The sequence below is a fragment of the Carcharhinus amblyrhynchos genome, chromosome 8 (genome assembly GCF_965287045.1).
Source record: "Carcharhinus amblyrhynchos chromosome 8, sCarAmb.v2.hapA, whole genome shotgun sequence".
NCBI classification, from domain to species: domain Eukaryota; kingdom Metazoa; phylum Chordata; class Chondrichthyes; order Carcharhiniformes; family Carcharhinidae; genus Carcharhinus; species Carcharhinus amblyrhynchos.
Window position 1 is genome coordinate 6,316,137 of NC_137331.1, and position 13,547 is coordinate 6,329,683.

The window sequence follows — 13,547 nt, forward strand, 5'->3', positions numbered from 1 at the left end:
CGATTAGTGATACGATAGAAATGTGTGTGTGCATATGCGTGCGTGTGTGTATGAGTGTTTGCATGCATGTGTGTGTGAGTGTATGTGTGTGTGTGCACATGTGCGTGTGCGTTTGTGTGTGTGCACACATATGCATTGTGTGTATGTGGGCATGTGCATGTGTGCGCATGTGTGTTTGTGTGTGTGTGTGCGCGTGTTTGTATGTGTATGTGTATGCATGTGTGTGTATGTATGTGTGTATGCATGTGTGTGTATGTATGTGTGTGTGTGCACGCATGTGTGTGTGTATGCATGTGCGTGCGTGTGTATGCGTGTGTGTATGTATGTGTGTGCACATGTGCATGTGTGTGTGCGCATGTGCGTGTGCATGTATGTTTGTGCGTGTGTATGTATGTGTGCACACGTGTGCTTGTGTATATATGCGTGTGTGTGTGTGCGTGTGTATAGATGCATGTGTTTGTGTGCGTGCGCACTGTGCACAAAGTTTCAAATCTTGGATGAAATGGTTGGAAAATGGTACCTTGTTTGTAACTGTGCTACAAATGGCAGGTCAGCTGGGGTGAAGTGAGGATCTCTCCCTTGAGGCATCCATTCCTGGCAGTCACGCCTTTCTCTTGCTTATTAGCATGTTGATTTGTCATTTCTTTAAAGCCAAGTGAAACAGATGACAGTGAACTTCAGTGACTCCCTAAAGCCGCTTGCTTTTATATTCCCATAAGTGAGGCCAATTCAAGTAATTGTGCCAGCTGTTGAATAGTTCCGTGATGCAGAACCAAATTAATCAAACTAATCATAAATTGCGTAAAAAAGTCACCTAAGTGGAATTTGTCGAATATGATAGTGAAAGTATATTTTTTGTGACAAAGTGTTCATTATTCATTTCCCAATGTTGGCTGCGACAGACAAACAGGATTCTCTGTGGTCAGTAAATGAAACTCAGAGGAGGGTAATCTTTTTGTCAGCAGCTGTGTCTCAGTCATCGTAACTCCAAAACAGTCAGTCCTGGGTTATGTCCCACTCCAGGAAGCTGAGCACAAAACCTAGGGAACATTGCAACCGTACAGGGCACTGGTGAGGCCGCAGCTGGAGTACTGTGTGCAGTTTTGGTCGCCGCACTTGCGCAAGGATATTTTGGCCTTGGAGGGAGTGCAGAGGAGGTTTACTAGGCTGATACCGGAGTTGAGGGGGTTGAACTATGAGGAGAGGCTGAATAAACTAGGCTTGAGTTTAGAAGAATGAGGGGAGATCTCATTGAGACATATAAGATGATGAATGGGATGGATAGGTTAGAGGTGGAGAGGCTCTTCCCGCTCAGAAAGGACAGTAAGACCAGGGGGCACAGCCTCAAGATAAAGGGGGGGCGGTTTAGAAGAGGAGGAACTTCTCCACTCAAAGGGTGGTGAATCTCTGGAATTCTCTGCCCGTTGAGGTGGTGGAGGCTGCCTCGCTAAATATTTTTAAGACGCGGGTTGATAGGTTTTTGATAGGCAAGGGGATTAAGGGTTATGGGGAGAGGGCGGGAAAGTGGAACTGAGACATGACAGATCAGCCATGATCTTACTGAATGGCGGGGCAGGCTCGAAGGGCTAGATGGCCTACTCCTGCTCCTATTTCTTATGTTCAAATCACTGGCTCCAGCCCATCCCTCACATCCCTGAACCCTCCCCCCCACCGCCATCAGTCCTGAACCCCCAGTAGCCCCGACCCCAGCACCCCCCAGATGGCCAGCCTTGTTCATCCCCCCCCTTCCCTCCCTCTGCCGTCAGCTCTTTTGTTTAAAGTTTATTTATTTATTAGTCACAAGCAAGGCTTTTATTAACACTGCAATGATTTGTTAATCTTATTAACAGTGAAATTCCACTAGTCACCACAATCCGGCGCCTGTTCGTGGATTGGCAGCAGGGGGAGTTGGGGTGGGGACCAATCGGTCCCCTATAGGCCCCACCTCCCTTCTGCTCCCACCCCCTCCTTTGGCTCTACCCCTTTGACACTGCCCAATGTCCATCAGCAGTATCAAAGTACTTCTTGGGCATTGCCATTTTGCCCCTTGGGCAATGCCAGTGTCCCCTTACCCCCGACCTTCTCGGAGTGGGGGGGCGCCTCCATGACCTATGCTCACTCCAGCAGGAATGGGTGGCCAGCTTCCTGTTAGTGGGGAACTGTTGTAAATCCTGCTTGGAGGGAACCACTCCCGGTGGGGGGGGGCAGACACGAGTGCCATACTCTCGGGGAATGCACTGCAGATCCAATCCACTCATAAAAAAGGAATAAAAGAGGTTTCCCCTCTACTCGCAGTCACTTCTTTTCCTCAATCACCTTAATTTCAGATTTTTATTGAATTCAGATCTCTGCCATGATGGGATTCGAACACAGTTCCTTCTGTGGATCCCTGAACAGCTAGTCCAGTGACAATACCACTGTCATCCCTCAAATCACAACACAGCAAGGATAATTTTGAAATCAATGTATCATTCCAATTATTTGGGTCTGAGCAAACAAGTTTGTCTATTATGTCACTAAATACAAATAGTTCTGCTTCAGTTTTGAGGAAGTTGCCATCGGTTGTCTTCCTCCAACCATTAAGTTCTCATCTTTGTTTAATTGATATTGCGCCTGTATTGTTCTACAGTTATCTTACTGCTTGAACTGAGGTGTTTGTGTTTTCAATCCTTACTTGCCAGTGACTATATTTAACACTCCGCGCTCTCCTCAATTCCTGCCAGCTCCAGCTGAGGGTCAGCTTTGGTTAATGTAAATGAGAGGTGAAGGGTCATAATCTTGAGGGTCTCGAGCTCTGGGAATGGGATGGTTTGCTCTCAACTTTGACCCCTCCGGTCCCGCTGCCGGCGGGACTGGAGAATTTTGCCAGTGTGAATAGCCATAGAACGCTGGCCATTGACTGTACTCAAGTACATCTGCATTCCTTTTAAAGATGAATAAAGTTGCCTGCAAGCCCCTTGGCAATTTGTATACTGATGACGGAGTAATATTTGACGCCAAAGAAACTTCGGCACATAAGAACATAAGAAATAGGAGCAGGAGTAGGCCATCTGGCCCTTCGAGCCTGCCCCGCCATTCAATAAGATCATGGCTGATCTGTCGTGGCTCAGTTCCACTTTCCCGCCCTCTCCCCATAACCCTTAATCCCCTCTCTTATCAAAAACCCATCAACCCGCTTCTTAAAAATATTTAGCGAGGCAGCCTCCACCACTTCAACGGGCAGAGAATTCCAGAGATTCACCACCCTTTGAGTGAAGAAGTTCCTCCTCAACTCCGTTCTGAACTGCCCCCCCTTTATCTTGAGGCTGTGCCCCCTAGTCCTACTGTCTTTTTTGAGCGGGAAGAGTCTTTCCACCTCTATCCTATCCATCCCATTCATCATCTTATACGTCTCAATGAGATCTCCCCTCATTCTTCTAAACTCTAACGAGTACAAGCCTAGTTTATTCAGCCTCTCCTCATAGCTCAACCCCCTCAACTCCGGTATCAGCCTAGTAAACCTCCTCTGCACTCCCTCCAAGGCCAAAATATCCTTGCGCAGGTGCGGCGCCCAAAACTGCACACAGTACTCCAGCTGCGGCCTCACCAATGCCCTATACAGCTGCAGCAAGACCTCCCTACTTTTATATTCAATCCCCCTCGCTATGAAGGCCAGCATCCCATTCGCCTTCCTGACCACCTGCTGCACCTGCAGGCTGGGTTTTTGCGACTCATGCACAAGGACCCCGAGGTCCCTCTGCACCGTCGCCTGTTGAAACAGATGTGATTTTTTTAACCAAGGACGTCTGAAGTAAATCGAAATAATTCTTTTCAGTCTTATTGTCTACTAACAACTATAGCAAATTCCCATTTAATTGGTCACATTATTTACTGAGTGCAGCACCATTTTTAATAGCTTCATTGCAATGTGATATCTAACATGAGGTTTTAATTTTGTTAAGGATTGCTTGGTGAACCAGGTCAAGTTGGAGAAGTTGGACGAAGGGGTAAAATTGGTCCATTTGGTTCGAAGGGTAAGCCTAAAGTTTGAACAGTTTAAGGACCTTGAAATCTCCGTGTTTTGAGATAACTACGCACTTCCTTTCTCATGCAACTGTTTTTGTCATAGAATATTGCTGATGTTTTACAACACTAACTGGAAAATAAATATATCTCAAAACATCAACACAGACCAGAACATATTGGATTAAATGTTCTACTGCAAATGTTTATGTAATTGATTTGTATTCTTCCAGTTAAGGAATGATCTATGAATTTATTCACATCATGCAAAAAGTCAGTTTTTACTTTATGATGCAAACACATTTTCTTGCGACACAAACTTTGCTTAGTAGCCTATCTCTTTCTGATCTCTCTTGTTCTCAGTAATGGTAGTAGATTTGTTTTTTGCAGTGTTGTGTGAAGTGGCGGTATCGACATAGCTCCACAAACAATGACGCCAGTATTCTGTTTAACCTTGGGCTGGAACACATGTGCTGCACGTCACCATCTTAAATATGTATTTTTGGATCAAACTTTTTCACCTGTAATCCAGCCAGCAATGATCAGTCTTCCACCTAAGAAAGACAATTCAAAAATTCAGAGGTTCCTCTGCCTCGGTGAAAATGGTTTTGGGATTTGTATGAAGACAATCCATTTCCTCCCTCTTGGTTTGATTTTGTCCCAGGGAGGGTGCAGAAGAAAGCAGGGGTCACATTGCTGTGGCATTACAGGTATCTAAAGCAGATTATTCCTCGAATGGAGAGGATTGGAATTTGGACTTCCGTGCCATCGAAACAACATCACAATATTTTAGCCAACGAAGTATTGGTGGCGCCATAACAACACCCCTGCTGCAACACTTGAAGGGGATAGGGGGGAGGACAACTTAACCCAATTGCTCCAAAAAGGTCGGGAGGGGGGGCGGAGAATGTGTTCATTCATCGTTGAAGGATGCCACCTGGGCCAAGCCCCCAGTGGCCACTGAATTTGGCAGAGGGCAGGGAAATGAGGCACCTTGCCAGGTGACATTCTCTGGCGGCGTTTACGTGTGGTGAGTGAGGTGGGGGGGGCAAAATTTGGGGCAAGGATGTAAGGTTGAGGGTGGGGCAGCACGGTAGCACAGTGGTTACCAACGCTGCTTCACAGCTCCAGGGACCTGGGTTCGATTCCCGGCTCGGGTCACTGTCTGTGTGGAGTTAGCACATTCTCCTCGTGTCTGCGTGGGTTTCCTCCGGGTGTTCCGGTTTCCTCCCACAGTCCAAAGATGTGCGGGTTAGGTTGATTGGCCGTGCTTAAATTGCCCCTTAGTGTCCTGAGATGTGTAGGTTAGAGGGATTAGTGGGTAAAATATGTAGGGATATGGGGGTAGGGCCTGGGTGGGATTGTGGTCGGTGCAGACTCGATGGGCCGAAGGGCCTCTTTCTGCACTGTAGGGATTCTATGATCTCCGATGATCCCACTTTCACCTTCTCCCTCAGGTTCCCTTGCCCAAAATTGTATGGTTAGTGGGGGGGTATCAGAGGAAGAGTCAGGCCCTTGTCAGTGAGGGAAATTAATGATAACACAACAAGGACAATCAATAAATCAGCCCCGTGATCACAGAAAACATTGCCCATTATTATAATATTGAGGTAACAGTTGATCTAATAGTAATGCAGCAATAACATTAACCAGTAGGCTTCATGGATGGGATATTTATTAGAATTCAAGTACAATGTTAGCAAACAAAGTGGCAAATTGTAATTGGTATGGGGGGTGGGGCGACCCACACATTCAGTGTTGGGTGGAAGGTTGCCTCTCTGTGATCAAGGGTTGTGGGTGTTCTGTTTACTTGCTGGGAAGGGGGAGGGTGGTCTTTATCTTTAATTTGAGATCAGGGCACTGTCCTCTCTGTGGAGCCAGCCTTGCCAGAGCCTTTAGGCATCACCGCTCAAGAATGACAGTACAGAACACTTCCCCCTGCATTTTTTCTTTTGACAAACTCTGAGATGATCTGGAGAGGAAGCCTGGCTGCGTCTCTGGGGAGAAGTGCAAGAGGAAAGCTGGCCATTTCTTTGGAAAATTCCGCCCACAGTGTCAGCATCATGAAGGACTGTACCGGGCAGTCCAGCTGAGAATCTTCGAAACTTTCACATAAGTATCATCAAAGATGCAATTCAAACCTGAACCGTGCAAAGTATCAACTTTGGAACAATTTATTTTAATGAAAAATTGGGCATAAATGAAATTGTGGGATAACCTTTTCCAGGAGATAGCTTGATAATCCCACAACTTGAAGAACATAAAGAAGCCATTATCTTACCAATTCTTATCAACACATCTTGTAATTGTTGAGTTCAGATTACACAGTAATGTATCATTGTGTCACATATATGGCATTGGCATTAATGTGGAGAAAATGAGACATTGGTTGTTCTTGCTCCAAAACCCACAACAGAGGTTATTTTCTTTCCATCTTTAAATAGCATATTGTACCACTGGTAATATCTAACCCTCTGACTACGATTTAAGATTATAACTCATTGTGAATTGTAATTTAGGTGACAAAGGGGATAAAGGTTATCCTGGACCTCCCGGATTGAAAGGTGCATCAGGTATTGTTTCTGGTTGCTGAAATCTATGGGGAAATGGTCACGCTAACTGTTTCTGCACATCCTTTCAAATCAGATATAAATGTAAATACAATAGACAGGAAACATTACCCTCAAACTGAACTGTGAGAGCAAAAAGAAACAGATTCAAAGGTGCGAAAGGCAAATCTAAGGCTGACATCGGGAAGCTCTTCACAAAAAAAGATTGAGTAACATATAGAATGGAGTCAAAAATCCTGGAATCATTAAAGAAACAATCAGATAGTAATATAGGTGGTGTTTCAGCGGATCAGTAATCTGATACAGTTCAACTGGCCTTCCTTAATTATATGATGATTTATTTGACTCTTCAATGCGTCAGTGCTATTTGTGCAACTGTGACGGCATTGGGGGCAGTTCTAGTCAGGGTCGGGTTTGGGGTTGGGGGGGGGGGATGCGGGGGGCTTGTGTAGTAATTTGGCTTCACCACAATGTCTTCCTGCCTCCACTTCCCAGAGGTGGGCTCCACCACAACAGTGGCAACTGGCGCAAGTAGCTAACAAAAGCATTCAAGTTTGTCCTTATTAGTGTCACAAGTAGGTTTACATGAACATTACAATGAAGTTACCGTGAAAATCCCCTAGTCGCCACCTGTCCGGGTACACTGAGGGAGAACTTAGCAGGGCCTACGCGCCTAGCCAGCACGTATTTCGGATTGTGGGAGGAAACTGGAGCACCCGGAGGAAACACACGCAGACACAGGGGAGAACGTGCAGACTCTGCACAGGCAGTGACCCCAGACTGGAATTGAACTCCGGTCCCTGTTGCTGTGAGGCAGCAGTGCTAACCACTGTGCCACCGTGCTGCCCAAAAGGGTAATTAAGCTCTCTATTTAAGTAAAATTACATGTTTTTGATTGGTGCGTGGGTCCTGTTTATGTCTTCCCCCTGACAGTTAAGAAGAGGTTACTGTACAGAGGGAGGTCAGGGCCAAGTAACTTCTGAGGCTGTCAAAAACCACATCAGTAATAATGAGCAAGTCTGCTCACAGGGCAGACACTTCACTGAGCACAGACGGATGGCTCTGATTACACATAACACAGTACGAAGTCTGACCACACCAGGTTTGAGTCCAACCGATTTATTTGAGAGTAAACTCACAAGCTTTCGGGGTTTACCCCTTCGTCAGGTGAATGGAGAGTTCTGGCCCCAGACAGAGGTGTTGTCAGACTGCTGACTGCGTTTACCCCAGTTCAACGCCGGCACCTCCACATCATGCACAGAACATTACAGCCATTCAGCAGATGCTAATGATGGTGCATCGCTTCCTTTCCCACTCTGTCAGTCTGGCCTTCAGCAGCACTCCCGTTGGTCTCACAGTGGTGGGGGGGGTCCCATTAGACTAAGCCATGATTGCCCACCCACCTCTGGATGTGTAACCCCCTAATTTGGACATAAAACGCAAAGGTGGCCTGTTAATTGACCACTTCCCATGAGATCATACCTGGGGAGGACCCAGTACCGGGGGAGGACCTGATACCAGGGTCACGGACGCCAGTGAAAATTTCAACCCAAAGTCTGCGCTTTAAGTTTTGACCAGTTTTATCAGCTTCCTCCTATAGTCCGAAGATTTGCAGGTTAGATGGATTGGTCATGCTAAATTGCCCCTTTTAGTTCAAAGATATGTAGCTAGGGCAGCATGGTAGCACAGCGGTTGGCACTGCTGCTTTACAGCGCCAGGGACCCGAGTTCAAGGTTTTCCTCCAGTTTCCTCCTACAGTCTGAAAGACGTACTGGTCAGGTGTATAGACCCAAACAGGTGCTGGACTGTGGCGACTAGGGGACTTTCACAGAAGCTTCATTAATGTTAATGTAAGCCTTACTTAAGAACATAAGAAATAGGAGCAGGAGTAGGCCATCTAGCCCTTCGAGCCTGCCCCGCCATTCAATAAGATCATGGCTGATCTGACGTGGATCAGTTCCACTTTCCCGCTTTCTCCCCATAACCCTTAATTCCCTTGTCTATCAGAAACCAATCTACCCGTGACTTAAATATATTCAGCCAGGTAGCCTCCACCACTTCAGCGGGCAGAGAATTCCAGAGATTCACCACCCTTTGAGTGAAGACTTGTAACTAATAAATAAACTTGGAACTAATACAAATACTTGTAACTAATAAATAAACTTTAATTTTAACTGTAGCTTAGGGTATTAGCTGGGTAAAAATGTGAGGTTACAGGGATGGGGTGGGGAATGGGCCTGGGTAAGATGCTCCGTTTGAGAGTCGGTACAAACTCAATGGGTTGAATGCGCTGTAGGAATTCTATGATTCTCTGATTTTGGGGCCTTTGTCATGCATTTCAACCAGCATCTTAATGCAGAGTGTTAAATGGCCAGCAACTACATTTCAATTCATATATATGAGTTGAAACTGCTCTGGCATCTATTTTTACTGGTCCTGTCCATGCATTCATACAAAATTCCTCTACGTTATTATACCGATAACTAGATTGAAAATATTTTTGTGCTTCTGTTGTAAATTATTGTCAAAGGCATACTTATCCTGGATAAGGCAAAATGTGTTCTGATTAATAGGCAGCTTCTGTGACTGTGGAAGATACCGGAAAATTGTAGGACAAATGGATATCAACATTGCTCGTCTGAACAACACAATGCGCTTTGTAAAGAATGGTAGGTCATTCTAATTTAAGTTGAACTGGAACAATAGCTCAGTGAATAGGCATGATGATACATGTTTTTGAAACATGAAGCAGATATTTATTTTAAGCAAAGGTTATACTTAGTAACAGGGATAACAGATACACTATTGTCTTTACAGTTCGGAAATCTATTGTTCAGGCATGCCACTTATCCAGAAATACTTTGAGCAGACCCACGCAACTCATTATCGTCTCAGTACAGAACAAAGGCCGTGGAAACATGCAATATTTGGATAGTTAAAGAACATTCAATAATCCTTTAACACATTTATGTTTCAGGCAAATATGTCTGTATATATGTGTGTGTGTGTATATATATATATATGCAGCGTTTTCCAGTTCATTTAGCACAGAATCCCTACAGAAGGAGACCATTCAGCCCACTGAGCTTGCACCAGCAACAACCCCACCCAGGTCCTATCTTTGTAACCCCACATTTATCCCCTGCTAACCCTCCTTGGGTCAATTTAGCTTGGCCAATCAGCCTAACCTGCACATTGTTGGACTGTGGGAGGAAACTGGAGCATCGAGAGGGAATCCACGCAGACACAGAGAGAATGTGCAAACTGACCGAAGGCTGGAATTGAACCTGGGTCTCTGGCGCTGTGAAGCAGCAGTGCTAACCACTGTGCCACCCATCCTCACATGTGTGTTTAGGATTTCTAATATAATTCTATAATCCGCAAATTCCTAATGCAGAAATGACTTGTTCCTAAGTATTCCAGAGATTATGGTGTCGTTCCCAATGTTTTCCATTTTGTACTTCCACTTGCAGAAATCCAAATGTTATTGTTGTATAATTCACACAGATTTACGTTTAGAATTAATATGGACTTTGCTGCTGAAAATGTAATGGCAGCAAATGTAATGGCAACTTTAAAGAAACAATTCGAAGAAAACCTGAAAAACCATTGTTGGGTTCTGGTGGAAGAGCAGGTGAGTGGGATTAATCCAATACTCTTTCAAAGAGGTGACACAGACATAACGGCCGCCATTCTCCCCAATCAGGATTAAACGGCCATGGTAGTGGGAAAACTGGAGTGTTTCCCGTTGGCGCTGGGAGAGTCTGTCAGGTGGGATTTACCCACTGAAAGATGCATCCCGAGAAACTCACTGTCAGCCCCAAACTCCATTCTCAGAGAAAGTTCCTCCTCCCACCCAAAATGGAAAAGATGTCCCCACCATCCCACTGACTAGGGGGAGGACCACCAAAGAGGGATGCCATTTCCCCCCACTATCCACAAATAACGGGTCACCCCTCCCCCCACCGCACACCACGCAGGCATGAGGGTGACCCAAACCCACCCTCCACTCAGCGCCCCCCCCCCCACCACCCCCCGAATCAGCCCCTCTTCCCCACTCAAACCCCCGTTCAGCTCCCTCTCAACTCGGACACCCCCTCAATCCCCCTTTCCCCACTCAGATCTCCCCCTCAATCCCCCTGTCCCATTTAGACCCACCCTCAGCCAATGCTCCTTGACAGTGCCAATAGTGCACTGCCCCCATCGCACTATGGCATTGACACGCTGACCTGATGCTTGGGTCCTGGGCAGGTGGGGGGGCTCAAGGGGGTATGTCCAGTGGCCATTTGTCCCTCTGCCAGTGCGAGGCTGCAGGGGAAGAGTCCCTCAAGGGCAACCATCCTTGAAGATTCGGCTAAATAGCATTAGGGGGGGTGAGTGGGGGAAGGTGGGTGCACCCTGTTCTTGCTGATAAATGTGTGTTCACTCGTCCATGTTTAAGAGGAGAGATTAGTGATGCTTTCCCCAACTCTAAAGCGATGGGGTCAAATCAGCATTACACATTACTTGATATTCCGTGTACTTCTGGAGAACACGCCTTGCACACGTTGGTGAACCCACCACAAATGGTATTCAATGTGGCTCACTCTGCAGCCAATGAAAGTATAGGCACCTCTGCATCATAAAGACACTTGTACACTGTAAGACACCACGAAGAACAATGAGTTGTGCGGGTTAGATGGATTAGCCATGCTAAATTGTCCCTTAATATCAGGGGGAATTAGCAGGGTAAATACGTGGAGTTCTGTGGCAAGGGTGGGCTTGCTGTCAGTGCAGGCTCGATGCATCAAATGGCCTCCTCCTGTACTGTAGGGATTCTATGATTCTATGAGATAATAACTGGGTAGGTGAAAGTTACTATTGAATCTGTTTCAACCAGCCTTTCAAACAGTGCTTTCCAGATCATAACAAGATGCTGCATAAAATCAGATATTTTCACCTTTCCTCTATCAATTTGCCAACGTGCATAATGTGGCAACCAAACAGCACCAGCTCCTGGTTGGCAAAACAAACCCAATTCTCTGTTTTATTCTCTTCAGTCATAGCAGGTGTCAAAGAGACGGCGGAGAAATTCTACCTGCTGGTCAAAGAAGGGAAGAATTACAACGCTGCCCTTGGGCACTGTGAGGATCGAGGAGGGTCACTGGCAATGCCAAAGGACGAGGAGACAAACACACTGATTGCGGCTTACGTGAACAAGACTGGTTTGTCTCGAGTATTCATCGGGGTGAACGACTTAGAGAAAGAAAGACAATTCATGTACACTGATTCTACCCCTCTGCAGAATTACAGTCACTGGAGACCAGGAGAACCCAACAATGCATTTGGTGGTGAGGACTGTGTGGAAATGGTAAGTGACGGAGGTTGGAATGACGTGGAATGTCACCTCACCATGTACTTTGTCTGTGAATTCCTTAAAAAAACTTCATGATCTAAAAGGAATCTCATGTTTTGCCAAAGATAGCACCTACTAGTAGCTTATCATTTTTTTTAAAAAACTACATTTTATAACTTTGTTTTCTAACATACTGGGAATATAATTAAATACACTTAATTAGACCAACCAATTATATATTAACACATCAAACTATATACAAAGATTTTCCATTTCTAAGGAGGATGTTGGGGTAAAACATTTATCGAAGATTTACACTTGGAATTTGTCTGTATTGATCAATATTTCTTATTTATTTTTTGGTACGTTTTGCATTTTAATAAAGGAGAATCTGATATTTTCTCCTGCAATATAATTTCACCTTGCCCATTATTTCTTATTCTTTTCAGTATTCTTGTCTCTTTCATGATCTAACAGCAGATCCCATTATCAAACCGTGCCCCTAACAGACTGTACCTTCAATATAGTCAAGTTTCACAAGGGTTGTGTATCCAAGGGACTGTCAAGTTGCCCACCTTGAGTGCAAGTCCAGATTAACGGGTTGCATTTTGTGCACAGCTTCAGGATACATCCTTAGTAAATGGGTCAGCAGACAGGCAACATGGCAGCAGGCTTCAAGGCAAAGTTGCTTCCCTGGGGGGTACATCGTGAGTTGGGAAGACAAACCCATGCTTGGTGCAGATCATCACTGTCTCTTCCCCATGGCAGCTGGCTGACAATGCTTCCCATGGATGCCAGCAGCAGGGTGAGAACGGAGATCAGAGAGAGTGAGTGAGACTGGTGTCAAATCTTTTCTTCTTTTAAAATGAAATCTATTGCATAGCAATCATTTTAGAAAAGAGCAAGTGTCTAAGTCAAATGAACGAGCCCTGGCGAATTCTATTTTGGCTTATTATTCCCTCACCACTGGAACACTTTCTTCATTTCTGTTAAATATACATTATTCTGTATATTCCCCTGTGTTTTGTACGATCAAACTTCAGTTTTGTGTGCACACACATGTAATAAAGTGCTTATAGGTGTGTCCCTTTTGTTAAAAGTGAAAAAGATCTGTTGAAGATTTTTCCCTGTATCTTTGAAGCAATTTTTGAGTAAATCGAAGAAATTGAATATTCCCTCTGATTTGTGACTGCACCGTTTTACGTGCACGCAGCCCTAAATGCTGCTGTATATGGACTGCACCATTCTAATTCTAGTGTTTTGCTACAAAACTATTTTGGGCAGTGTTATGATGGTCATGAATGACAAGGTGGGTTGCTGAGAGATCTGCCTGTGTGTGGCGTGGAATATGAACTTCCTTATTGAGTAAGTGAAGGCTCATCCAAAAAGTGAGCTGCAGGAACCTGAAAACCTGTTGCTTTAACCAGACTGTTCTTGTAGATCCCTGGGTACGGACTTGTACAGTTGCAGGTACAGTTCTTCCTTTGCTTTCTAATAAAGGGTTTCTGTTGTTGGCAAACTAGCCTTGGCTGAATACTACATTGGCAACGAGGAGTAAAAAAATGTTTTCCTCTCTCTGGCCAACAGCTGTAAGTCAAGAATCTTCTCCAGTAAGGAAAAGTAATGATGCCTCTTTTCAG

General features: G+C 45.2%; 1 protein-coding gene across 4 annotated transcripts in view; it reads left to right on the forward strand.

Moving 5' to 3' along the window:
• The window catches only part of LOC145346415 (collectin-10-like), a 139,978-nt gene extending 127,003 nt beyond the window's left edge, over nucleotides 1-12,975 (forward strand). For all 4 annotated transcript variants that reach the window (XM_080193582.1, XM_080193583.1, XM_080193581.1 and 1 more), the window contains exons 4-7: nucleotides 3,942-4,013; nucleotides 6,522-6,575; nucleotides 9,146-9,241; nucleotides 11,612-12,975. In XM_080193582.1, coding sequence (XP_080049708.1) covers nucleotides 3,942-4,013; nucleotides 6,522-6,575; nucleotides 9,146-9,241; nucleotides 11,612-12,003 — 614 coding nt within the window. In that variant the 3' untranslated portion in view covers nucleotides 12,004-12,975. The remainder of the gene's footprint in view (nucleotides 1-3,941; nucleotides 4,014-6,521; nucleotides 6,576-9,145; nucleotides 9,242-11,611) is intronic.
• The last annotated feature ends 572 nt before the right edge of the window (nucleotides 12,976-13,547 follow it).